The sequence below is a fragment of the Amblyomma maculatum genome, chromosome 1 (assembly GCF_055883805.1).
Source record: "Amblyomma maculatum isolate TAMU_Amacu chromosome 1, ASM5588380v1, whole genome shotgun sequence".
Classification (NCBI taxonomy): Eukaryota; Metazoa; Arthropoda; class Arachnida; order Ixodida; family Ixodidae; genus Amblyomma; species Amblyomma maculatum.
The window spans coordinates 349,850,970-349,878,877 of NC_139344.1; the positions used below are offsets into that span (position 1 = coordinate 349,850,970).

Sequence of the window (27,908 nt, forward strand, 5' to 3'; positions counted from 1 at the left end):
CTATCCACATTTTGTAATTGTATAACTGCCATATTTAACTAATATTATGTTTATTTTGTATATAATGTTTATACGTGTATCCAACTGCTACTGCAATTAGCCATCAGAATTACCAAAACACGTTTTTTATGAGCCACAAATCAGTGAAGTCATGTGGAAAGTTGGGCGTGTTGGTACATAGTTCTCAGAAAAGCAGCGCAAAAAAAAAAAAAAAAAAAAAAAAAAAAACCGGATAAGGCCGAGATGACAAGAACGGGCGCTGAAGGCCCGTCCTTGTCATCTCGTCCTTGTCCGCGACTTTTTTGCGCTGCTTTTCTGAGAAGTGAAGTCATACTCCAAGGCGAACGTCCTTGATTATGCGCTCAAAAATCTACGTAACAAAGATGAAATAACTGCATTTGAAGGTGTTGTAAATACATTCTGGACACAAAACTTCGCTGACGAAACTGAAACCGAAACCGAAAATGAACGCAGCTGGTTAGCAGGGGGCGCTACAGTTTACCTGTGCGATCAACATCAGCTCGCGTTTCGCCAATGGCGGCGCCCTGCTTTCTACAACAACGGTTGTGATGGCCAAGGAAAACCAAGCGACGGTCAAGAATTCGAAATTCAAGAGCAAGCCCAAGAAGCCGAATAGGGATAAAGAACCATCATCCTCCGCATCATCAAATGAAAACAAGGTACGAGTATCCGCAACCCACTGGCCTGTTTTATTGCGTCAGTAACGTTCACACAGCGTTGATGCATCGTGTTTTGTGTACGGTTTCACAGCGTTAAGCTACTAGAACGCCATGAATATTGCATGCTGGCATCTGCAAGGTTACTCATTTCCACTCTAGTGTCAGGAAGGCAACACAAATGTTTATTTAAAGACTGAAGCTGAAGTGTGTGGGCATTGAACTGACGTTTGCCGTGACAGTCATGCGTTAGCAGCGTCGAATAACATGATAGTGGCGATCTATTACTAGCTACAACCATGTGTGGCGGCACTGCGCAGCTGTATTACTTTGTTACCGGTTTGGTTTGATTTGGTTTAGCTTGTGGGGTAGTTGGTACCGAAAGTACTCGCGAAGAGAACAGCACAGAGATAAAAGAAAAAATGAAATTGTTGATTTGGACAAATTCCTGTCCGCGCCAAACGCCTCATGTGTCTGCGTTTACTGCGTTCGCCCGTGTGTTCTGTGTTATATGAGTATGCAATGCTTCTCAAACTCCTAATGTTATTACAGATTAGTTAAGCTCCTGTCAGCCTGACAAAAAGATGCTTGCCACAATTAATGAAACATGCAACAAGTGGAATTTTTCAGGTAAACCAGTACTCTAACCCTATATAATGTCAGCTGGTTTGCATGTTATTTGTAGCCAATTAAATGGTGGAATTAGCATTTTTATTGAATGTCTGTTTTATGCATTTCGTCTGCAGCAAGTGGAAAAAACAACAATGGCAACTTGGTGACTAATGAAGGCAAGCATTAGAGCCCGTTTTATACACGTATAGTACACTGTTATGGGAGCTGGCTACATTTGATTTTCTTCTATGTGTTACTTTGGCATGATGGTTGCTCTTGCTTCCCTGCAGTGACTACACCCACACGTGGAAGCAGAGAATTGGGCATAATGTGGAGGAGGAAAAGCTACTGGGCTTGGGAAAATGTGGAGGGATTGCTTCAATGAGATTCAGTTGTTTCTGAGTGACATTTAGATTTCACTCCTATTCTTTTAATTTTGTGTGCAGTGGTGCATTGTTCACTTTCTACCATTGACCGTCTATACAGAATCACTTCAGCGTCTCTCATAGCTTGAGTCATATTGGGACGTTAAAACCCCATAAACCACTCAAAATCGCTTCTAAGTAAAAGCCCCGTTGCGGTGGGGCAGTGGCTAGGGCGCTGGACTGCTATGCTCAAGGATGAGAGATTGAATCCAGGCTGCTTTTCGATGGAGAAGAAAAGCGAGGTGCCCGTATGCTGTGCAATGTCAGCACATATTTGAGAAACTCCAGGCGGTCAAAATTTCCAGAGCCCTCCACTACAGCGTCTCATATAGCTTGATTTGCTTTGGGAAGATGTTAAACACCATAAACCAAACCAAACTATTAGGCAAAAATACATGGCATAACTTCAAGCGTTGATTTCAAGCCTTTACATTGCGTATTTAGTTCACGTGACGCTTGGAAAACAGCTGTGTTTGAATTCGTGGGGTAGACTGGATGCTTTCATTTTGATTCACAAAATTTAGCATGTCTCTTCCCCTGCCACATTAGGTGCATCCAGTGCGAACAGCTTCGGTTACTGCAGCTTCTCAGTACTGGTCTTGTCTACTAATGTGGAGAAAGTTGAAGTGGCTGTGTTGAAGACAAAGGCCTTTACATGTAATCTTATCTTAAATTGGCCCTAATCTGCAGTTGCAGCGGCACCTCGTTTTAGGGATATCTTAATCCAGGGGTCCGAAACGGGGCCCACGGGCGGCACCTGGCCCGCGGAGCTGTGTGATGCAGCCTGCTGGCTCCAAACAGTTCCAGCCATTGTTCCGAAGGCACGAGCCAGCTTCACAAGTCAGCCTCGCAACTGTACTCATTTTTCAACGAAAATCAGCTAATTGGCTTCACCCCCAAATAGCTTGCATTCCTTGTAAATATAAAAACAGACAGTGGCCTCTTAATCTACGTGAACTTCCTATGAATGTCAGCTGCATGATAGAGCGATTCAGCATACCGGAGACTGGCTTAGATGTATACAGGCTTTCCAGACGCGGGCTGCGCACACAAGGTGGCTATGCCTTTCTATACCTTTGCCAGCATGCGTGCACAGGAGGGGTCCAGTAGCCAGAGTCCATCTGACTAGTATGTCTACGCAATGCTGAAAGTCTCTATTAGTGCAGTGTCGGACAACCCTTCTTGCCTTTCATGTGCAAATGTGCAATTTTTCTTTTGAAGATAAGCGCCTGTGGCATTAACTGTTGGGCTCTTTCAGTAGCTTTCTCAGATCCATCCTGAAGCGGCCACTGTCTGATGTTTAAGTAGAAGGGAGCACACACCGCTGTCTTTGTTTTGTTCAAAGTTTTATTTTGTTATTTTGCTATTGTTATATTAATTCAATGTCTCTCACCTTATTTTTTATTAATTTCCGGCTCTTGGACTGCGAGGGATGATATGTACTTTGTGCGGCCTGTATTGCAGTATGACTTTGAGATTCGTGTCCTAATGCGTCCTGCCACCCGACTGTCTGCTACCTTTGCCTGCATTTTCTTTCTGTTAGAATTCACTTTGCTAGCCCAGTGACTCAATTGCTCACCTTTCCGGCACATTCAATCTCACACTAATTTTGATACCGTCTTTATTTCATAGCTGGGACATCATTAACTGAAGTTTGCTTCCTGATGCGGTCTGCCGTCGTCTTTCTGTGCATTGCCCATATTGTCTTCCTTTATGTAGCTCCCTGCACTATAACAGTGAACTAGAACAGACAGTGCTCCTTGTAATGCCTGTGGTGTCACCTGTAGCTGCCCGTTTTCAAGTGTTTTCGATCTCAGTGCCACCAAAAATATGTGCCGATAATGGCATTCGAGCATTTGCGAACAGTTGTATTTTCTCGCCTGAATCACTACTGACCCACTGGTTGTATAACCCAGGTTAAGTGTTTCGTTCGCCACGATTTTGTATGCTGAGTGGTTAGGATGCTCGATTGATGAGCTCGAGGACGCGGGTTTAATTCCAGCCATGGTCGTCTTTTTTTAGTCGAAATGAAATATGAGGTGCTGATATGCTGTGAGATGGTGGTGCACGTTAAAGATCCCCAGGGGGTCAAAATTATCTTTGAGCTGTTCTCTACAATACAGTTCGCAGCCCAGGTTGCTTTGGGGCATTAAACTTCGTACGCCACACCATACTGAAATATCTCATTGTTTATGCACGAGGCACATAGTAAAATGCAAATTGACAATTCTGTTTCAAAAGGTCGGAAAGGGGCTGACTACGGCACTGTCACTTGGTTCTCCAGGTTGAGCGCCCATAGTGCATAATCGTGAATGCTTGCGGCACTGGCTCTCTTAGTGCACTGTACTGCTATTTAATTTAGAGGCTTTCTTTAGCCCTCATTAGGCTGATTAGTGCTCAGTAAAAGAAAAAAGGAAGTTTAATTCACTGCTTCTCCTGGTTGCTTATCTCATAGGGGAGCAGTGGCAGCAAGGTATATTCAGAAGAGAGTACTCTGGATGCATGAGCAGCAGATGTAGGGGCTGGAGAAAGCTGCTCATCTGGAAAAACTCTTGTCTGATTTCTCATACTTGTGCAAGAAACAAAGATTGCTTGGGCACAAACTCATTTTAATGCACTTCTTCATGAGGTCTAACTGGCCCACTGTTCCCTGCGTTGCCAACTCCTGCCACGTGCTAATTATTTGCCAACTTAGTCTTTGCCATAGAAATGTAAGCGTGAGATCAGATTTCAGCCTTCCAGGACTCAGATATTAAGTCTGACACAGTGCCCCTAGGCCATGCGGGCATGTTTGTACAGCTTCGTTAAGGGGGGCTTATATCTGCATTGCTCCTGGCAACTTGGGCAGCATAGACCACAAGCGGGCCTTGGTCAAGTGATAGCTTGAAAATGATTTGGTCAGGCACTAATATATAGGCGCTTTCGTGGACATCACCTGTCTTCAAGTTACTTGTCTTAGCGTTTGCTTGCATTGAACATGTGCGACGTCAGCAGTGATATATGTGTCACATGGTTTAACTGTATAAACTCTTGTGATGAGCTGGGTGAATTCAGTCTGCTTTTAAACGAATAGCGAGGTTGTTCCTTTTTAGCAGTTGTAGGATGCTGGGATATGCTGCACCGAGCAGCGTGAATAATAGCAGGCGAGAAGACAGCAGCATCATCCATGTTTACCGTCTGCTAGAGAAAGCTACGCCAAACTAGTGCTTTCGCACGTTATACTGAGTTTAGCATCATTGAACCTCGACAACTTTTTATCATTGTTTCTGTCCTTGCTGTAAGAATCAATGTTGTTGAAATGTTCTACTCTGAGCAGTGACTCTTCTGATTATTTTGTGCGCTGAATAAGAATGAAACTAATTCACTTCAAGCCATAGGAGCCCCTACCCTCACTGTAGTTTTTGCCATATCTGTAGCAGCTAACAACAGCATATGTTCTTTGTGCAGTGTGTTTTTGGATGCTTTATGCTTGGGCAGTATGAACATTGTCTTGACCTCCTGGCAAGGAGTGCCGGGTGATGGTTTCTCATGCACTGCATGCAATTGATGCACTATTTAGCATCAAATGAAACAATTTTCAAATGGGAACAAATGAAGCAAGAATTTAGCTGGGGCATACTAAGCACTAGCACACTTGATTTTCACACTTTGATGGTATGAAGACTGTTGCATGGAAGTGGTAATCGACTATGCTTGTAGCTCCTCTCCAGCAACTATTATTAGTATTATGTTGTGCTTTTATTCTTGCATTTCAGTAATCAGGCTAGTGTGTCATTTGACGTTTATGGTGAACCTCACGGCCATTTTGCCTGTGCAATGTTTCATAATGGTTTGCAGGTATTGTGAAAAAATGCACGAGGATAGTCTAACTTCCTTGCTGTGAAAGAAAAGCTATCCTTAAGCTTCCAGAGGGCATTTTAAGTGGCTTAGTCTTGGGCAGGTTGGGCTGCAAAACATAGCCTCCTCTAGTGCAACCACATAGCAGCCTCTAGAAGGTTCAAGGTTGATAATAAAAAGTACCTTATGCAAACAACATTTGTTTATTATCATATAGCACTGATATACCAACTGCGCTTTTATATGGCAAATATTGCTCGTCTCAAATTATGTTAAATTCTCTAGTTTCACTGAGGTGTTAAGAGGATTGTTTATGGGATTGTAACGTCCCAAAGCGACTCAGGTTATGAGAGATACCAAATTGCAGTTTGCCGATAACAACTGATAACAGCATTCTAAAGAAACACTACTTTGACTGAATACAGAGCTTTTATAAGCTTGTAAATACCGAAAAAGAAAGTATAGGTTTCATTGTGAGAGGTCATTTTCTGAAGGAAACTTTGTTATATGAGCCTGTGTCAATAGCCATTCACTTTCAGGTAGTGATCAAAGAGCCTACAACTCTCTCAGCATCATCACTTTCAAAGTAATAATTAAGGGGAGGGAAAAATATTCCACTTGTAACTTCAAAGCTCTCACTAGTAATTTTTTTTTACCTATGAATGGATACTCAAAGAATGAAATCTTGCTAGAAAGAATTTTCTTTGAGCAGTCCTGAGTGTCACTTTAATTACTGCTAGCTTCGCAGCTTCTTTGTGAGTAGAGCTAGTTTTGTTGGTAATACGGCTTATCTCATTGTCATCTGGGCTATATTTTGTCTTGTTATATGTTATGGCTTCTCATGATGTGCACCGCCACATGCGAATGTACAACTGCATATTGCACTGATGCGTATAGATGTTCTCTTGCTTTAGTAGTTGCAGCCAAGTAAAATAGCAGGATGGTATTATTGAAGTTGTGTTGAGGGGTTGGTTGATGGTATTTTGTGTACATATCAAACTTGAGAAGTGTAACCATTTCTGTAGTTTCATCAGTACTGCTGTTTGTGCTCTACAACTGTGCTATTGACATTGGTTGGCTTCATCAAAAGCTTGAGATGTTACGTGGGTCTTCATGGGTACAGTATCTGGTTTCCCATTTTTCACTGTTCGAGAAGCATGGCAGACTGTAATGAGCGTGCTTGTGTTCTGACATTATTGCTGTAGTAATTTTACATCATATCTTGTGTGCACTTTGTCAGTCGACTGAGTAAGATGAACAAAGAAGGGCTTTAATTTTTTTTAAATGATTAGGTTTTGTATGGCACACCTCGAAGTTGCTTGTACAGTTAGCACATATTCAGATGTGTTGTAAATTTATAAATGATTATAAAGTTGCAATCAGAACGAAAAGCCTGTGTTAGTCTGAAAAAGTGGGTTCTCAAATATGTGACTGTCTTGAGAAGGGCATACAATTATTTAACATTTAATAATGTGAAAGGTTGTACAGGTTTGATGCCTGAAATATTACACATAAAACAGTAAAGAAATAAAATATGTGAACTTGACCTTAAACTTGGTGAAAACAAGTCTGTCTAATCGCATCCTTATTGACAATTTGATCAGTTATTGTGGCCTCTCAGAACAGACTTAACATGGCTTAATTAGGACTGTTTGCACCAGCGTTATTAGTTTTTTGTTTGTTTTTAGGCAGCTGTGTTGTGAAGCCATATGGTACTTTCAGCATATGATGCCTTGCACTTTGTTATAGATGAAAGTTGTTAACTTTGGTCAGCAGCAATTTTAATTTTTCGATTCCGTTCGTACTGTCTGGGAAAGGCACGAATAATCTTAATTTCTGCTCGCAGAGCTTCAGTAAGTTGAGCTGCACCACCCTGATAAAAATTGGGAAAGCTGCGGCAAACTCGTTCAAATTGGCTGCTTTCGAATTGGTCGCTGCCGAGCGCTAACGTTCATCCGCGACGGCAATTTCAGTTGTCGCCATTTCAAAGAGTAGATGTGTAATAAAACCTATTTTACTGTGATCGTGTCCGTGACGTGGCATTTGTTTCTCTTGTCGTAACGTTTTCATTGAATAGTGTATTGAAAACGAACTTCATAAAGCGGAGTTTTATGCCACATGGGCGAGCCACAGCGGGTATACGACGAGGCTTTGGCACGCGCTTTCGAGTCGCTGCTTTTCTCCCCCGGTTAGGTAACAGGACGAGTAGCAATTTTGTATTGAGCTGCGAGTGCTGGTAGGTGGCCTCATGCCTGCGTGTATTTAGAATCAACCTAGGCATGAATTCGACAGGGAGGCTGTTTGGGCCTCTTTCGCAGGACTTTGGCTGCTGTATTCGTGGTAAGCGAACAGGAGCATGAAGCTATGACCGCGCGCTTTATTCGAGCTGGACCGTCGCTGAGGCGCATGACAGCAATGTTGCGGCGACTGGCCGTACTGCATAGCATAGCGCTATAGCCAGGCTATCGAAGACTGCGTTCATTTAGGATGCAGGTGTCATTTGATCGCAGAATTGGGGTGTGCAGATATCTGCGTATGCAGCCCATCGCACCTGCCGAGGTATTGTCTCGGCTGAACGGTGACGGGCGATAGCCTGCAGGAAATATTGAAACGATGCTGCGTACGGGTACGGTTGCGACGTGCATACACGCCCGGTAATCTGACTATATATAGTGCAACCAAATATTTGTACTGAATAAGTGATAGGGTCTCCATGTGAAAAATCTCAGACAGCATAGCGGACGACGGAAATTTCTGACTACGGAAATAAAAATTTAGGGTGCGGGAGCGGAGTTTATAAGGACCCGAGCTTTGTCAAGAGTTGGAGAGCCACATATCGGTACATTTGACCTGCTATAGTTGCACGTAGTGTATGCAAATCATGTGCTCTTTGAGTCAGCTCTGTGTGACATGTTTCGCTAAATTTTCTGTTCATTTATACAGCATAATATTTAGTCGCCACAGGTCTTCAATTCTGCGCTATTAACGGCACTCAGCGCAGTGGCACAAATTTATCACGTTGAAACCTTTCCAGCACCATCTGTCGGTAGAAACATAAAGGTACAGAGCGCTTCGAAATAAACGTTTCATTGTTCTCAAGTGCTCCATAATGTAAACTTTAATCCTCCAGACTGCTCCGAAATAGACGTTTTTCTGCTGCAGAGTGCTGCAAATCGGAAGTTTGAGTGATGGAAAAATGGCTCCAAATTTCAATTTCATAGTAGCTTTACTGCATAAAGGCAAAACAGCGTAAAATTTATGTGGTTGTAATGATGCAGTGCAGGATCATATGCCCGGGCAGTTTTGAATTGTGTTCTTTATTTGGTGTATGCGCCTGCATGTTCGCGCGTAGCTTTAGTCTTGCGGTATTCAGAAGTCATCAATGCTAGCGAAATATAAAGGTTGCCGTATTCCTCTTGCTGAATCCCCTCGTTTGTTGCATTTGTACGGTGCGGTAACCGTTGTGGTGAAATCCTGCAAGTTCGCGCCTTTTACGCGTCAGTTTCATTTCCTGGGAATTAGAGTCAGCGCAAATTTATAGCAGGTTAGAATTCTAGCTCTTCGATTATTAAAGTGGCTGTATACTTTTTTTTTTCCACTTTTTCAGCCGAAGATGACGACTTCAGCCTCCTAGCTATTTCGCGATTGTGAATTCCGCGCGAGGTTGCCCTTCTCCTTAAATTTATTTGCTAAGAATTGAACAAAAATGCCAAGCGAAACATTACAGTTCAGCCTTGCAGATGAGTTTTAAACGCTTCTCGCGTATATCATAATATACGCTCGTGGAAATACGGTCTCTGTGCGCTAACGGCTCACTCATTTCACCTAGCTCAGTCGAGTGCTGACCCGTCAGCAGTCGGACGGGCCTTGAGTTAGTTAAGCCCTCCTTTGATGGGGCCTCGCGAGGAAGAGGCAAGAAAAAAAAGAGTGTAAAAGGCGGGGCGCTGTCACTCCTAGAAGCGAAAGAACGCAGGGAATGGGTGCGATACTTGCGAATGCAAATGTGATACGGGGATGTAAGTATCGGGCAATCAGGCCGAGACGTTACGCACATTTCTTCGTGGGCTGGAGGATGTGCACTTTTTGCCTTTTCAAGCGCAGAGCTGCAGGTTCGGCACCGTCGGCAAGCGATGTAGAGAGCAGCTAAGTAAGAATAAGGACCGGCGGAGCTTTGCTGAGAGGAATAAGGAGACTCAAAAGGGAGCCGGCACTATCATCCTGGATCGGAGGAGTAAGAAACAAAAAAAAAAAAAAAAGGAGCCTGAGAGAGAAAGCGAATGCGTATATACTCGGGATGTCATACGCACCGCATACCACCTTCCCGTATCCATGCACCTTCCTTTTTTGCGTTGCTCTTAGTGCTTCGTGCTCGTCAGCTTTCGTCGGGGACACGTGCAGCGTGCTCTCTCCCATTGCGGCGTGCATGCGTGAATTTGTAATAAGGGTGAGGGCGGCGCATCAATTAATCCTCTTCCTTCTCCGCGACGGCGGAGGGGGAAGGCAAGAAGCACGGTGCTGCTGAAGAAACAAAAGGGAAAACAACAGAGAGTGCCCTGGCGCGCTGCGTTTCCTTTTGCCGGCGCCTTCTTTCTCTCTCTCTCCCCCCCCCCCCCCGCCTTACTCCCCGCTTTGTTTTACATGGGATATGTCGCGTTTACATAGGTGTGCTTCTGGCTTCTTGACTTCTGGACTTGCGAGCTTTCCAGTGTATATAAAGCTGTAGTACTTTGTCGAGAGAAGACTAAAATAATGAGGCTGCGTTTCCGAAGTTTCTCCTGGAAACGAGTCGCACGTACAGATATTCCGTAACGTGGCAAGAAATTTGTAATAAACCTTTGTTTAGTAACGCGTCAGCCAAATTTAACCGATGGTCACGCAGCGAACAGTGGAAAGGAAAACGGTACAGGCCTGAGTTAGAATGTGGGTGTTGCGAGATTTATGTTTGCAAGCACTGTGCGACCAAAAATCCACCGCGCACAGTGTCGTCCGGCGATGCAAGTCTCCTCCGCCTCTACTTTTCGTTCCTTCTTGCTTAAATTTCCTCATTCGCTCTTCCGGTGATTACCGCGAAGTCATACTTTATGGCCCCGCCGGGGTGGCGCACTGGTTGCGGCGCTCGACTCTGTGCCCAGTTAAGGATGCGGTATCGAATCCCTGCCTCGGCGGCCGCTGTGTCATGTCAGTGCACGGTAAAGAACCCCAGGTGGTCGAAATTTCCGGAGTCTTCCACTACGGCGTCTCTCATAGCTTGAGTCGCTTTGGCACGTTAAACCCCACAAACCAAACCAAACCATACTTTGTCACATACACGTATTACCTGGCAAAAAAAAAAAAAAAAGGCCGCTAAGAATAACGAATTGTTCGGTTGCACTCAGCCAAGAGATGGATCCAAGCGGCGTGAAATTAGGCGTTGACATCTCGCGCAGATAAGAGAACAATAAAATCGAAACTAAACACCGCGCTCTAAATGTTTCAAAAGCCCGCCTCCGTTGCCCGCTATAAGCACAACTCCGGTATCCGCAGCAGTCGCGCACGCCATCTTCGTTATAGTTTTCCACGTCTGTCGCGCTTGCGTCTTCATTTTGCCTTGGCGTTCATCGTGGCACCGCGTGTGCCCCGGAGGCGCGGTGAAAGAAAGCGGCGATGGAACGAGGCGGAGGGGGTCGCGACCGAGGAGGGGATCGCTTCCGAAGTGTGGCAGGTCCGACTCCTGCTCCGGTGGCCTGCCTTCGTCCGGCGGCAACGGCAAACGCCGGCGGCGTCTGGGCCAAGCGATCTGCGGGCCGTCTCTCTGTCGGAATGTTCTTTCATGTGTAATTTGTCGCGATGCATCATTGATGAGCATCGATTGCCTTCCCATCGCTCTGCCACCGCCCTGCCTGACGTGGGTGCTGCTCTCTGCTCTGCGCGCTGTCCGTGCGTTTTTTCTCGCATTTGGGACTGTAACCGGGGTGTTTTCGTTTGCAGGGCTTTATTTCAGCTACTTCTGTTCTCCCGCTCACTGGTGCCATTTGAGCTTTTACTTCAAGAATTACTTCATACGGTCACGTCTTGTCTTTGCCGTGTCCGGTACCCCGCTGTACGGTTCCGCTCATTTTTGTCCGGTTTGTCAGTCCGCACAAGCGTGCCTATAATGCATGTTCAGTCTACTCCTGCTATGAACCTGCGTGGAGCGAAACGTCGTGAAACGAGCAAAATCTCGCGATACAGCTGGCGTTATTGAGGGATGCTCCAGTGGGAGCCGATACAGCTGTAAGCTCGCTTGGAGCGCTTGTGTATTTATAGAAGCGTAGACGACTGTCCGGAAGCGTATGTGGTCCTCTGCTCTGCCGCCTACCTTGGTGAGGTGCTCCATGAGTAGGGTTAGCCGGCAAGCATTTACAAATTGTGGCCAGCACACATGCGGTCTTCAGATCTCGAGGTTGCAATCTTATTGAAACTCTGAAGTGCTCATAAAGGAATTATGCACTGTGAATTTTGGATGGAAGTATAGAGGTAGACGCGGGCCACTGAACCAACCAACTCCGCACCCGTAGACGGCTGGTCTACCACTGCGCCACAGCGCCGGTGCCTTCGCGCCAGTTCGTCGGACGTGCAGTGTTTTAAGATATACAGCCCAAAGGGTTTGCTTCTAAGCTCTGTAACTGAGCTCGTTGCGCATCTCCAGCGTTTGCAATCTCGCAAGTGACGAGGAAAATTGTCACTACCCTTCCAAAGCTGAGGTATTCAAGGAGTGCTACCAGGAGCCTCGCTACAGGGCTTAAAAGCAAACTCCTTGACCTGCAGTTTTTTCTGACAAAGACTACGTAGTCTTGCGTGGTCGTTACGAGGTCGATGAGGTGCTGCAATTGCACTCTGTACCGATCATGATTTGCAAGTGGTAGTCACGTTTCTTGAGTGTGAGCCTGTGGGCTCGTATAGGCGTGGTTGATGTGAATTGGAGTAATTCACCAACAGCCAGTGTTCACGGGTAATGAATTCCACCACAAATTATGTTTATACTTCCAGCTTGCTTGGAAAACACTTTCAGTTGTGGGGCTACTGTGGAATATTGTAAGGCAATGCTATGAATATGTTGAAGGCAACCTTACGATTCGTAATTTTTGTTTTAATTATAGTGGCATAGAAGACCAGCGCGGTTCGTTTTTTACAACAGCAGGTAACTAGAAGTGTACAGAGGAAGGGCCTGCGAGTATATTGATTGTTGTGCTGCAAACATACAGAACGCTAAGAGAATTGCTTTCGTAAGAAACGGTTTGTCGAAGAAGTGGTCTTACCCGAAATTGCTCGGCATAATGTGATGTTGAGCGCTTTCCAAGCACACGCGGTACGTCTTTAACGTCGGCACTCACGACTTGCTTGAACTGTCAATGCTGTCAACACACTGTCAACAATAATTATTTGTTACTTCAGGAGGCCACCAAGACAAAAATGTTGCTTGCATGCAGGCAGCGCTTTTCTCCAGTTATGAACGGGAAATTCGCCTGAAGTTCAGAAACTTTCTTCTTGTAGAAGCATCAACTCATGATTCCTCTTGAGGTTCGATGACAAAGAAGGGGATGTATGGTTCCTGGGTGCGATTGAATGTCCACTCTTCATACTGTTTATATCTACACAGAAGTGAGCATCTACGCTTAGTGGCATCTCCTGGTATCTCTGATGTGATGGAAGAAGATCAGGTATGTCCTCCACGTGAGGTATGGCGCCTGGTATGGTACAGAGGCAGACCTTTATGAACGGTCGACCGCATAATGCGAATGGGACTTCAGCGCTGTTATAACTGTCCATCCACTCGCTGTGTCTTAACGCGGTTTTCTGGCTTCGGCGAACAACCTGATCGCTCCGGTGTGTTCTGTAGAGGCGCTGTTGCAGATTCGAGCTGGAATCAGCAAGCAGAACGACGAGGAGGAAGACGAGGTTTTGGACGGAGAGCGCGCGGGAGAGATTGAGCGCCGTGTTGGCATATCGGTAGCCGGGACAGCCGGGAATTAAACGCAGTGTAGAGGCGTCCTCGTGTCTGCCCTCTTTCTTCTATTAGCGCCTCACCAATCCTACCTGGGACCTGCCTATTTTATGTCGCTTTCGCCTATGCTGCACATTTTCTTCTGTTTATATCAGAACAGCGCATTTGTATGTTGTACGTGCAAAAGAAAGTGCGATATTTACTACATATGGCGAATGATTTCGCTGCGCAGAGCGGGGACCAATGAAACAGGTGACAGGTTTTCAAAGAGACATTGGTGTGCCTGAGGTTCACTCGGCAGAAATACGTGTGAAGGCGTGATTTTTTCCTAGTGTTGCCCAATGCCCATACACGTTTAGCTACCGCTTTATTGGATTGCTTCATTGCAGCACGAGCGCGCTGTGCGGTGAAGGCGACTTGCGGCATTACGCTGTCGCCGTGTTGAAATGCATCTATGCATAGATGATGATAAAGATGGAAGTGTCATGTAGGATGCATCGCTCCGTTCAAACCCTGTGGGAGTGATTCTATTGCCTCCGTCAATCGTGACGGTTATTTGGAAAATGTCCTTTTTTGTTGTGAAAATTTTGTTAAAACACTTGCTGACTGTTTGCGGGGATACGGATGTGTCGGCTGGCGTCAGGGATTGGGCCTTTTGCTGCTAAAAGGTGTGGTGGAGTCAATATTAAAAACGCATAGCTGAAATTTAATGACTATGGTTTCCAAAGCATTACACTTCAATTCCATCTTGCCGTGCTAGTTCTGTGGTTGGGGTCTTCGACAGCGTTTCGATGTAGGCGGAACGCAAGGCGCCCGTGTCCTGTGCGATGCCAGTGCATATGAAAGAACCGGAGGTGGTCGAAATTTCTTGATTCCGCCATTACGGATTCCCTCATGGTTGGTGTCGCTTCGAAACTCTAAACCCTATAAAGCTAAACAAAGCCAAATATTTTTTTTTGCATTTCTTCGGTTAAACGAGGTTCGCTGGTTGCCAGCTTGTGCGAATGACAACGTTTGACGTAATTACCATGCTTCGTGGTGCACTCTTTTGTCGCTTTGCGTGTTTGCTATAGTTTAACTCGTGCGTTGAGTTGGTTACTTTCTGATATCACGCTTCGGGCAGCGTGCTTTCGTGGCTCTATACGCACGCCCAAACTTGGCTCCGGTTCTGCTTCTCTCTTCCGTCACGTCAGATCCGACGGCGGGAATGAGATTGGCTTCGCTTCTCCTCCCAGCGAACGGAAAGAACAGCGTCGCAAGTTTGGCGGTGGAAGCAGCTTTCGGGGGTCGGGAGATTTGGGAAGAGAGAGAAAGGAGGGAGTTATGGAAGCTGCACACACACACGTGGCGCGGGGAGATGGATTTTTCGAGATGGAAGGAAAGACGCAGAAAGTGCGGTCTAGCGCGTGGTTGCAGGGATAGCGAGGAGGAAAAGAAACGGGAAAGAGGGAGGTGGTGCCCCTGCGTCCCCTCGGGGCAGATCACTGATTTCTTTCGGGGCCACGGCTTTCTCTCGCCTGTCGGAGGCAATCCGGAATCATCCGCCTGATCCTGATCCTCTGTCGCGACTCCTTTTTCTCTTCGGCGTCGCGTCCTCTCGCTTCTCTTGCTCCGGCTTCTCGGCAGCTCTTCTCTCTGGTTCATCCCTGGCGACGACGTCATCGTCGTTTTGAGGTCTCACTTCTTTCCTCCCTCGTGCGGCTGCCCGCGACGCTGCCCCTGGTGGTTCTCCTGGCGGCAGCGGAGGCTCCATGATACCGCTGTGTACCGCACCGGCTGATCAGGTATAAAGTGAAGAGGGGAAAGAAAAACGAAAAGCAGGGCGAAGTTCCTCTTCCCCCTGTCCTCCTTTTCTTATCATCTGTGGGCATGCTTATTTCGAGGTGCGACAGGCTGGGCTGCTGAGCTGCCCAGCCGCTGTGGCCGCGTTTCGATGGAGGCGGAACGCGAACGATGCCTGTACGGTGCGCGATAAAAGCGCACGTTAATGAACCACAGGTGATCGAAGTACCACAAAACTCACCACCACGGCAGCTCTTTCTGTATTCCTTCTTTCGCTTCTCTCACGACACTGTTGAAGCGCGCACTGAGGCTGGTGACACTTAACGAGCCCTTTCTCGAAAATCAATTTTGAGACAGTGACAGCCGTCAATGTGAAGGTGAAACACCTTCACTCTAATGACTTAAACCCTCATGTACAGCCCCGACCAAACGAATCGCTTCGGGAAGAAGATGCTTCGATTGCAGTGTAGGTCTGAAGGTTTGTCGTCATCATAGAGTGCTTCCGTTTGCAGAATGATGTGTTGACCCAATGTTTATGCGGTTTTTGGCGCGTGGTTATCAGGCTGTCGCATTTGTTTGGCTCTGGATCGGATAGCAACAACGCCCTGAACTGATTTTTCGGTCTAAAGAGGTTCTTGGGATAACCCCCTGTGTGGCTGTTGGAGCTGGTGGTACACTGTTCTGAGACGAAAGGCCGCAGCGATTTGGTTAATACCGCAAAAAGGACCCGCAGACGGGAGCTTGTAAGGCCATCGCGGCATATCCTTAAAGGCGGAGCTTACGTTTTGTCTCACCTGTCCTCCAGATTTTTTTTTTTTTTATTTATTCTGTGGAAGTGAAAAAGTACCTGTAGCTAAACGTTTAGTCTTCTTCATCAACGAGCATATCTCATGAGATGACCGAGTAAAATAGTACAACTTCAACGGCCGTCGACTGGCGTTTATGCATATTGTGTCGTGTCGAAAACGCCCCGAAAAAGAAAAGAAAAGGTGTTAAAATACTCTTTGGAAGTCCATTTGGTCTCATAAGCTATTATTTCGTCCTAACTTACCACATGTAGAGAAGCTCGCTTTCGTCTTGCCCAAGTCTTGTGGCGATTCGTTTCGCATTTCCGATTGCGCCTTGCTTTCAAAACGATTGACGCGTGTATATATGTTTTCGTTCGTATACGATCAGCATACACCGTCATAGTCGCGGTACCATTTTGCATCGTGCATCGTGCAAGTTTACATTTTCAGACACATCCGAAACGACGGAGGCCGTGACGCAAGGCATGGCGGGGAGTAAATTACAGTACTGGAGTTCGTCCGACTTGACACGAACGATTCCTTATCCTTATTGGAAGTAGCTCGTGCTTGACGCGAAAAAAGTGGGACACGCACGAAAAACATGTCGCATCAACCTGCCTAGGTTATAAAGTTATTGGAAGCCATTATCGTATACTGGTATACAATAGTAAGCACTGCGAGTTGGACGTCATTAGTGGAAGAAACAGGTCTGGCGGCAAGCATACTGATACCTCATGTGGTATGTCCTCGTGCCGACTAGCTGTAGCACTATGAATGTGCAAATACCAGGCGCAAGCGGATCGCATAAACGCAAGACACGATCGAGAGCTTTTGTACTCGGGGGCAGGGAGACTGCACCGAAGCACACAGTCGGTAATGTGCCAAACTAGACCAACAAATACCGTTGCCAGTGCACCGGCCGCTCACTCCGCTCACTTCTTTGTAAGATGGACAGCACAGAACGAAGGCAGTGAGAAGCTTACAGACAGACATGTTTTTCATCTTGTCCCGGAATTCAGTGGCGATGGAGCAGTTTAATGTATTCATGTTAAACCTGTTGCCATAACCTTCAAATCGCTTGTCATCACAGGGCACGACGGTTCTCCGCGTTGCGCAGCTGGCACTTGTCTTTACTCTTTTCTTAACTTGCGTCGTTCTCGTTCTCTGTCTTTATTTTTGCCTAAAAAAAAAAAAAAAGAATATGCGAAATCAATTTTGACGTCTACTTTGCATCACCCCGTTCATTCTTTCTGCTTTCATTCCCCTTTCCGAGAGTTGAGCAGTGGGCCTGCATGCGAGCCGGAGACCTGGTGAAGCGGTTTTGACGTAGTTGCGAGTGTCAGCCACGGGCAGGATTTCTCTCTTATCCTCTTGCTTTTTTGCTCACCTTTTCCTTAATATTTGCTCTTCCTCTTTTATCGCCGTCTTCTCACTGCTGTTATCTCTCTCCGGGCGCCCCCTTGCCACTGCGTAAGTGGTTGTGCGCGAACGTATAAGCCTTGCCTGCGGCATGTGGCGCCGATCTCGTTACGGGCAGCTATTGGATAGTACCTAAGAAGAAGAATAGGGAAGGGTTTTGTCTCGAAGGCGCGGGGGTATACGGTCATGCGTCGGACCCCCTTTGCTGCTGCTGCCGCCACAGCCTCTGCTTCATGGGATCAGAGTGCGCGTTTAGACGGCGGCGGTGGCCTCATATTTTCACACTACTCTCGGCTTCTCCCAAGCATCGTACTTTTTTTTTTTTCCCGCAATTTGTTTGTTATCGCTTCACCTTTTCGTTACGCAACTTCAGTAAGCTGTCATACTTCGCTGCGTTGCGCCCTCCTTTAGCCGTGGATTGCACCGGACGTTAAGAAATTGGGATGAATTTCGCCACGTATCGGCGTTGAAGCTCGGCCGTCCTGACGTCGTGCCGAAAGGTTGAAAATCTACCTAAGTGAGTGCAAGGTATGCAAAGAGTGAATTGGCGGTCTCGGCATTGAAAGGAGAGAGATAGGGGGGGGGGGGGGGGGGGGAGGGGTAATAAGCTAAGTGCAAGCATAGTCTCTGCTTACGTCAACGTAGATCGTCATGGAACCGATGTACGGGGATTTAGTGCTATGGAAGAACAAGTTTTGGAGCTTATAATATTGATCTACAGTCTTCACTGGATACTTGGAGCATATTAAAACGCTTCATTCACGTTACTAACGATCACCCAATTTGATAAGTATTAATTTTTAACCTTGCAATATGGCGTGCTCCGAGTCCAATATTATCTTGGTACGTAAAAACACGTTTAACATAGTTAAGCGTGCCCAGGAACTAAAGGGAATCTTGCCGATTGGCAGGACAGGTAAGGTATCTTTATGTTCGAGGGACCGCGAACCTCCAGGCCGCTTTCGGACGGTATTCGAGTGAAAGGGTGGTGAGTGTTTGTGCTAAGTACGCTAGTCGCAGTGCTTACCCGGGCATCAGCTCCGAATGTCTTGCTCTTGGTTGCTATGTCTTCTTGCTGATTGCCGATGTCTGTTTGAGAAACATCCTTTTAAGTTCGCCTCGCCGCGGTGGTGCAGTGGTTAGGGCGCTCGACTACTTTGGAAGCGGGATCCGGCCAATCTCGGCCGCGGCGGCCGCTTTTAGATGTAGGCGAAAAGCAAGGCGCCGATGCACTGTGCGATGTCAGTGCACGTTAAATAACCCCATGTGGTCGAAATTTTCGGATCCCTCCGCTAGCGCGTCTCTCATAACTTCAGTCGCTTTAGGACGTTAAACTTCACGAACCAAACAAAATCTGATATAGTTAGGCCTTCCATAGGAAGGATTGAGGCACATCGAAGTTTGCCTGTAAAGTGTATTCATACAGTATCGCAATGACGGAGAAGCTACTTTCGCTGAAAGCAGGTGTGTTATAGTGGATAAAAGCGAAAAGAAAAAGTTATTCAGCTGTCGCTGCCCCCAGCCCTCTTCAAAACAGTGGCTATACCAACCGTACTGTTGGTAGAGTACCCTACACGAAATTCGTATGTATTGTGTGCAGATCCCACGAGAGCAGCATGGGGTCATTTTTCTTCTCTCTATGCAGTTACCTTTTTTTGCATAATTGCACAATTAATTTATTATGAACGCTACAAACTAAAAAAAAAATCTTGTGTTATTATGAACGCTACAAACTAAAAAAAAAATCTTGTGCTCGTCTTGGTTTCACCCACTTTTGGCTTCCTTCATTTGTGTATGTAACGAGTCGCCGTCTCCTTACACTTGTCTGCTTTAAAGTTGTATGCAGCATCGTCCCTTTAAACAGGCATGAACAACTTTGGCGATAGTCCGCCTGGTTGTATTTGGAACATTGCCGCTTCTGATTTCGGTCGCGCCTGCTGACCGCAGCGCGCGACCCATTTAGTTGCTCCTAAATAAGGGACTGAGTTTTCCCTGAAACATTGCTATTGTGGGTCCAAGCATCGGTTTTCCTCGGGGTCTCTTTCACTTTGAATTTTAAAGGAGTGTGATGCTATTGTTCCATAACGGTATGTGTTATTATAGTGCATTAACGTTTACTAAGTACATTTCACTAGAAAGTGGCACGCAACAAGAGCTGCAAAGTGTAAAACTTTGGTACGCTGTGTATTGGAGTATGAAAACTTAAGTAAGCGCGTCGGATCGTTTCTGACTGTACCATTGGAAGCCTAAGGGTGTTTAGCATTATGTATTCTGAAATGATGTCTAGCTGGGCAAATAACGTCATTTATTGTTTCATATATTAGTTGTGTGAAGGCATTTCTCTGTGATAAACAGTGTCGCTGTCGTAGTGTGTTGCAGCCGAAAACCAAAAATGAGTCCGCCTGCTGTCCAAGGTTTGTTTTACTTTGTTGAGCGTGAGCCCCATGGCGCGTACCCCGGGCAGTTTTTTCTCCTTAATCACGTGATGTGATTGAGGAGTCCGAGGACGCTTGCAAGGCATCGATGTGCACTCGGGGTAGTGCGGAAAAGTCTCGGGGAACTTTCGTGCTTGGCAGTATAGTCTGCTTTTGCGCAGTGAACTTTAGCCTTGCTGTGCCGTTCAGCCACGAGCACGAACTTATCTCCTTGGTGAGGCCTCCTACACGGGCTCCGCTTGGGCTCAGGTGCTTGCAAAGCACCTACCCCTCCCCCTCTCAGTCTCCCTCTTTCATACCACACAGTCAAAAATCTTAAGCACATCGCCTTTCCCTTGCAGCAACTTTTGTTTAAGTTGGAGAGGACTAGCATTGGCAGTTGCCTATGTGTAGTTGTTACTGCGTCAGATCGCACTCAACACAAAATCGAGATAAATCATGCAGACAGCTTTCTCTTTGTCCGCAGGCACCCGCCGACTCCGGATCGTCCAAGTCGGCGGCCTCTTCGAGCGGCTCCGGTAGCGGTGCGTCTTCCGTGGCATCGTCGTCCGCGTCTCCGTCCGATCATTCCTGGGTGCTGGACGAAATCCTGGGCATGATGTGAGTGAACCGACCGCAAGGCGCGGCTGCCGTAGCTACGCGCGAGTCGCTTGATATGACACATTGCTGATTACGGTAATCGGTAGCCTCGTCTCACAAGCGCTTTCACAAGTGCTATTTAGTCTGGCGTTTCGATAATAGCTCTTAGTTTCGATAGTAGGTCGTTCCCAGAAGCTGCGGATCCTGTAGGCATATACACGGTTGCAGTGTTGAGGGGCTCGCGACTACGAAACGAAAAATAACTTCCTCATGCGGCCCTATGTTGGTACTCTTTTTGTACTATCCATAAGACACCTTGGAGCAGCGTCCCTAACGCTCCGACAAGCTTGTCCCCAATCGGCTGACATCTTACGTTTCATCTGGTCTGGTAATAATTGCGTCTTAATTTTCGAATATGGGAAACGTATACGAGCCCCTGATGTCAGCCTGCTTAATAAATAAGCGAATGGCTGAGTGCGCTGCGTTATCCTTGAATCCAGGGAAAAAAATTACGAGGGACTTTAACGACTAAAGTAGTGAAAGGCAAAAGTCTGAGTGCCGCATTCTGAAAAGCAACTGGCACTAATTAGTAATTGATTAATTAATTAGCCATTAAGCATTTAATTGAATAATATCAAATTAATAAGTAAATAATGAATTGCTAATTAGCCGATAATTTGTCAGTAATAAGTGATTGATCATTGACTGGCACATGGCCATATAAGGCACGCATTCGCCCATACTGTGGTAGTGCTCTGTGATTGGTCGAGGCCTTCATGACGTCATCCTGCCTCAGCCAATTAGAGCCGCCGCAAAAGCGCCACACATTTTGTCCACGACAGCTTGAGCCATTAAAGGCTTTCGCCTTAATACTGTAGAAGCTGTGGTTTTGTTAGACATGGTCTCTGAGAACACTTCTGAAGGATTTCTCTGTGTCTTCGTTTGTGGCGGCACTGGGGTGCCAAGTCGCGTCACATGCTCCTTGTAGACCGGCACAATTTGCGGCGTGAATTACACTGCTTCTAGCTGGAGAGACAAAAAGTTGTACCGCAGGCGTCTACTCGTAGTCTGCTGCTGCCTTCCGTTCATGCGGCAATATTTACCTAGGTGTCCATCTGTAGAACCGGCGATCTGGTTTGCACTCCTAGTTGCCACTCTAGTGGCTTTGGTGGCTACAGGGTAGGGCTATAGTTTAGTATATTATAGTGTAGTGTAGTATATTAGACTATTAGTATTAGTATATCCCACTGCAGTGGTTATGGCGCTCGACTGCTGTGCTCAAGGATGCGGGATCGAAAGCCGTCTGCGGCGGCCGCTTTTCGATGCGCCTGTAGGCTGTGCAACGTCAGAACAGGTTGAATAGCCCCAGGTGGTCGAGATTTTCGGAGCCATCTATTACGTTGTCTCTCATAGCCTGAGTCGCTTTGGGACGTTAAACCCCATAAAACCGTGCCCATTATCCAAACCAAGCCATTAGTGTTAGTATAGTGCTTTGCGCGCTGAGATTTAACGGTAAGTCGTTTCGGGGGCTTATGCATTTTGGAAAAAAAAAACAAACAAAAAGGCCAACCACAATGTTGCTTATGTGACAGCGTAACCAAGTTTGGTGTTTCAATCAAGTGATTATGATTGCTAATCACATAGTTTGCAAGATGCTTCATTACACTTCCATCCTGCATTAAGCTTAAGCGCTCATACTCGCGATGACCGTCCGTCGGTTACATCGAAATGCTAGAAGAAGAAGTCGTGGGAGGCGGTAGCTGGCAGCTGACATGGCCGAGCACTGAATAGACGTAGGGCTTCCTGACATTACGTTTGGCAGGAGCTGTCAACTCGGGCCTCTCCTCTCATATAGTAGGGTGATGTCAGGATCAGCCTGCCAAGACACTTGCATTCACGTTATCCCTAGGCCACGCAGGCACGTTCATACGGCTTAGTTAAAGCGGGGCTCTATATTTTGGCTGGTATAGCTCACGATATCGCGTCATCGAAAAGGTGGGAGTGAAAACAGAGAGAAAGAGGTGCCGTAGTGAAGGGCTTCGGAGCACCGAGCGATAGAGGCTTTCGCCTCATCGCAGTTTAGCTTCACTTCACTTCACTTTATTAACTTAAAGACCCCACATTGGGGGTATTACATAAGGGGTGGGAGTACAAACATTGATTGAATATGATTGCCTACATGATATTTATGAAGTGCATATTTAAACTGTTAACAAAACTTGAAAAGTGATCCAAAGTGCCTCCTAGAATTCTTTTTTTCTTTTAGGTCTGGTTATAGCGAGCGCAACTAACAACCGAAACTTTTCATTTTTTTTTTTGCGTCCGTAATCAATTTTTGCTGCGTAGAGTAAAGTTTTAGGTATTTCTAAGTTTTATTTCTTTCTTTTTCTTTCGTTTTTTTTTTTTTTTGCTGTGATCATGTCGCCACTGAGTAATCATTGGCAGTGAGAAATGTAGTTGCCTGCTTTAGCAGCGTTTTGATCTGTCATCGCAGCTTTGAAAGCTACGGAGAAGCGAGCCTGTTTTGTTTCCATTTCCTTCCCCTTCAAGGACGCACGAAGTTCGTGCGTGTTCGTTCCTTACTGCGCAAGCCCCATCAGATATAACCATGCCGCGTGCCGTGCATGCATTGTTCCAGCCGGCGCGCGCGAATGATGGCCTGGCCGAAAGTTTGCGATCTCTCAGAAAAAAAGAAAAAAAAAAGGGGGAAAAAAAAAACAAGACAGAGAGAAGAGTTTGCCGAACTTCTACCGACCGCCGGAGAGAGGTGAACCGGCGTGTCTTTCATCATGCTTCCTCATGGTTTTGCGCTTGCTGATATCGCCGTCCTCTCGACCGCTCATTCACTCTCTTTGTGACGGCGCGGGGTCCCCTACACCCGCGGCTAGGTGTGTAGGAATCCGACCGCTCAGCGCGTCGCGGGCAATATGGCCTCCGCGCGGCGGTCAATAAAGCCCACCGTGCTGACTAGGGGGGCACCTGATGAAAAACCCTTCGCGCCGAGCTCTACCCCGCGCCGCCTTTCCCGCAACTTCGCGTTTCTTTTCCTTTTGTTTTTCGTTTTATTCGTGGTAGAGCTGGGTTCCCGACATTCCTTGCTGCGGCGGCCAAGTTTTGCTGCTCATCATACACACACCGGCACGGCGCTTTTTAATCCTTTCTCCTCTGGCCCCCCGTGGCGGTGTGACCCCGACTCCTTCATTCTGTGCCTGCCTCTCCTTCTCGAGGCCGGTAGCGGGGAATGTGTGCATGCGGCTCAGTGCTTACGTTTTGCGCGTTTTGGTGTTTTTTTTTTCCTTCTTTTTCTGTCTACATATGCGTGCTCGAATTCTACTACCGATTTCTCCAGGCGCCGTCTTCGCACGCTTATAAATATATACGAATGCCTTATCCAGTGTTTTCCTGACGCAGCTTTATATTGGGTTAACGAGGTGGAGAACGGGGAGCATTAAAGCAGGTATGGTTAGGTACGTAGTTTCTATTTACTTCGGACATGCAGCACACCTTTGTCTTACCGTTGTGAAAAGTGGACCTGTATGTGTGTCAGAACTGCTGAGAGAGGATATACTTCCTTTCTCCTATGGAATGTGACACGTCTTAGTGACTAGTCTGATTCGAAATTATTCGTCATTGTGGGCTTCTGACGGATTCCTCGACCTACCTCCCGATCGTAGTTCAGTGTGATCAGTGTTGCTGCCGGGTTTCGCTCCCCTGGTTTCTGCGGCGGTGGTACCGAAATTTCCTCCCAGGTCTCTCGGTATTTATGTAGACGTGCCTACGCGACCGCGTTGGCTCTCACTTGCTCGAGCAGCCTGAATAGTCACCCGATTCCGCCGCAGCACGGCTGAGTGCGGCAATGGGTCACCCACCGTAGAAGTGACCAACATGGGAGTAGTAACCCGCAGGTGTCGGGGCCGTGGCAGTCCTTGGAGTGGATCTTTCCGCCGGTGACTTCTATGTCGCGTTGCATACGCTGGGAGCGTTCCTCAACTTCACGAGTAGCTTCATCACGCGGCTATGGGGGATTTTGTTTCCACGCATTCAACATTCACGATTGGCCTGGGCAGGCGCAAAGGCGTATAATTCACTTACGGGTCCAGTTGGACCCCAATGGGTGGATCAAGCATGCGGCTCATGCCACGGCACTGGATTTCGGTTTTCCCACGTGCTCCCCTCCTTAAGTGCCAGGTTTTTTTTTTTTTCTTGTCTTTTTTTCTTTTTAAGGGACTAGAAGATCGGTAATGGAGACACAGGTACTGAGGCCCAGGCAGTGCATGTACGTGTCTTCAGAGCTGTGATAGCCCTGATGTTTTGCCCCCTGCCTGGCACAGTTGGACTCGCATGCCGTCGTCGCCGCTGTGGGCAGTGCGGAATATGGCTCGCGGAGTTCATAGTTTCTTTTGGTGTACATGTGGCAAGAAGTTGATGTCGGAACGGGAAGACATTCTTTGTCCGTTTGCGTGGCGAAGCTGTGACCGTGGTGTGCGATCCCTTCTCCCCATCTACTAAATAGCCCCGGCTATTGTAAAGGGGGCACCTGTGCGACCCTTCAAAGAACGCTCGCATCACTCGCTGAATACCGCTGTTTCCGACGCAGTTTTCGCGCCAGTAGGATATGTTTAAAGCAAAAAACGCCTCCAAAAAGAATACCGGCACGTGCATTCATGGTTTAGGCGTCTACTCCGTTCGAAGCGGCGAGATGCTTGAGATGCAGTTCTTTTTTTTGTGTTGAATAACGTATGCAGATGTAACCGAGTCATGTCATTGGCTGAAAATAGCTGGGGGGGGGGGGGGGGGGGGAGGAAGAAAGAGAAGTATATTAATTCCAATAACGTCAAGTGTTTTCTGTAAATTCCACCATTAAATTCACTGATGATGCACTCCTTCAGCCCCATGGCTCAAGTCTCCTCAACTTATCACGCCAGACGCTCAATTCGTCCCGCAAAAAAATGCTCCTGCAATATTGCTGAACATTGCTGCTTTTGCAATGAAACGCAAATGGAAATTTGTCACTTGCCATTAGAATGCTCAGCACAGCGGCTGTGTCACAGTGTGTGTTTGATTGCAGTATCCACAGCCTGCTGAAAAAAACTGCTCTGCGAGACGCGTCCGGCCGTATGGCGAGCACGCTCAGAGTATGGCGGGACCACCATCGTTGCGATTCCTGCGGTATTCTTTTGGAACAGTCATGTATCGAATTCAGTTTAGTTTGTGCAATAGCTGTGAAAGGAGCACATGAACGGAACTACTAGCGCGTGACCTACACATCAGGATTTAGCCATCACAATTGCATGGACCCAGATAGAATGACGCAGAACACGGGGACATGGTCTAATCCTGTGATACCACTCCGCCAGTCACGTAACATTCCACGCATGTGGTCCCTCTCGGAAGGGGAAAAGAAATGTAACACTCCTTTCTTCCATCACCACGTGCCCGCCTTTGGTGGAATTCCTACAGCGCGCCTGGCCTGCTGACATACTCGTGTTCCACTGCGGCGTTTTTTTATTCATTGTAGTGACTTCGATATATCGAGAGGGATGTGCCAGTCATATCGTACGTATACTACTATTATTACTGATGTTATGGTTCTGGCCGAAATAGAGTGTACCTAGGGATACTCCAGCACCGTTTTTTGTATGCCGTTTGGATAGCCAACACGTCGTAGATGTTTGCCTACCCGCCATCTCCTTCTCCTTATTCTTTGCATATTGTACTAGTATTGTTCAGTGCGTATCGAGTTGGCTTGCGCCTTTCGCTTCTCCGTCCACTCATATTTCGAGATACTGTCATTGTCAAAAATGTAAATCCCAGGGAGTCAGGTTTTGAGCCACTTCACGCGTCTTGTAACGCAGTTCCAGTGTTCCGAATCTCTTGATGGTTAGGAGGTTCCTTTGTCCTATCCTCTAGAATGCAAAGGACCTCCGCTAATGCTAAATCAGCGCCACTACGCGGCTCAGAAGCACGCTCCCTGGGCTTTACACTTCTGACGAAGTCTGTACGTTGTTGACGAGATGGTAGCACATCAGTAATGACACGTGCTTCCCTCTGTACAAAATGAGGTACTTACTCCACTCAGAATTATCCTTTGCGTTTGTTGGACAGTGCGGCCGTAATCTCTTTCCGGTGGTCGGTGAGTTTTTTTTTTTTTTTTTTTTTTTTTCTTGTGGCAACATAGTGATAAGAGAGAAAAATGAGGTCTGATGCAACGCACAAATATCGCTCAGAAATGCACGCGCTGTCCTGAACGTTTTGCGCCTACGTGCTTGCCGCGTCTCCAAGCTCGAAGCGCTCCGTGCGAATCGGCTATCGGCGGCGCGTTGCTCGCAGCTGGCGACGGCTTAAGAGTCGCCGCCTGACGCCGCGATATATTCCCCGAGTCGTGACGCGCCACCGCCACCCAAAGCTGTGCCCCTTCTAGGCAGAGGGAGCGCCCGGGATAGATTCGCCAGGCGTGGCCCTGCTCTTATGGCGCTTTATGCGAGCCCTGCGCCAGCGGTCATCCGTCACCGCAGCCGAGCGGGGAGCGCCGGGAAAAGCCCCGGCATCCTACTGCGTGCTTTCATTTCGTTGCCTTATTATTTCTCTTTCAGTTCGAGCCATGCTGTTTTTTCATTATTGCTCATCCACCTCATTCGCTGTTGTTGTGCGACTTTAGTACGAATGATAGGTTTCACTTTTCTTTGTCGTCTTCATATCTTTTTTTCTCAAAAGGGGGAGGAGACCAGAGTTGAGGAGCCGCTTGGTCGTTTTTGTCGTGTCGAGAGGGGGGTCGCTGCGGCAAGTTTCGGCGACTACCGTGTAAATTCGGCTGATTGTTAGATGTTGCTGTTCGGGTGGCAAGTACGTCCGAAAGTTTTCGTCAACTGCTGCGTAGTTCGCTCTCATGCGGCACCTTCTTTACAGAGCGATTGCTCTAATTATTTCTGCTCGTGCTCACTGGCGCTGCTGTTGATGGGCCAAGAATATGTTGTGAAATGCTGAACGTTGCTGAAGAAGGTACCTAATAAGCGTCGTTGGGCGCCAGCAGCAATAATGATACAGCTATTCTTTCATAAGTGGACAGAAGTCGTTGTTAGTTTGGGGAGAAATTGCCGAAGTGAACACAACCGTGCTCAGCGAGCTCCAGGCCTACAGATTACGGGCGGAAGAGCGTGCCTTTCTGTCCATTACGCCTGAGTGTCAGGGCTTTCGAGGAAAGAACGTTCACTGACGAAGATGTCTCCGGCGGCACGCATGGTATTTCAGGCCGCATTCTGCAATAAACGAACAAAATGGGAAGTTGCTGCATGCGTTTTGGATTTTGAGTTTACAAAGTTTCAATGCATTCATGCTGTTAAAGCGGTCGTTGGAGGCAAAGTTCACTTTTATTTTTTTTTCCCAAATTCACC

At 47.0% G+C, this 27,908-nt stretch overlaps 1 protein-coding gene across 1 annotated transcript in view; it reads left to right on the top strand.

The window, feature by feature from the left end:
* The first annotated feature begins 519 nt into the window (after positions 1-519).
* Positions 520-27,908, top strand: part of Spt3 (Transcription initiation protein Spt3) — a 107,979-nt gene continuing 80,590 nt past the window's right edge. Inside the window, exons 1-2 of the mRNA XM_084590125.1 lie at positions 520-680; positions 20,405-20,538. Of these exons, the coding sequence (XP_084446251.1) occupies positions 570-680; positions 20,405-20,538 (245 nt within the window). The 5' untranslated portion in view covers positions 520-569. The remainder of the gene's footprint in view (positions 681-20,404; positions 20,539-27,908) is intronic.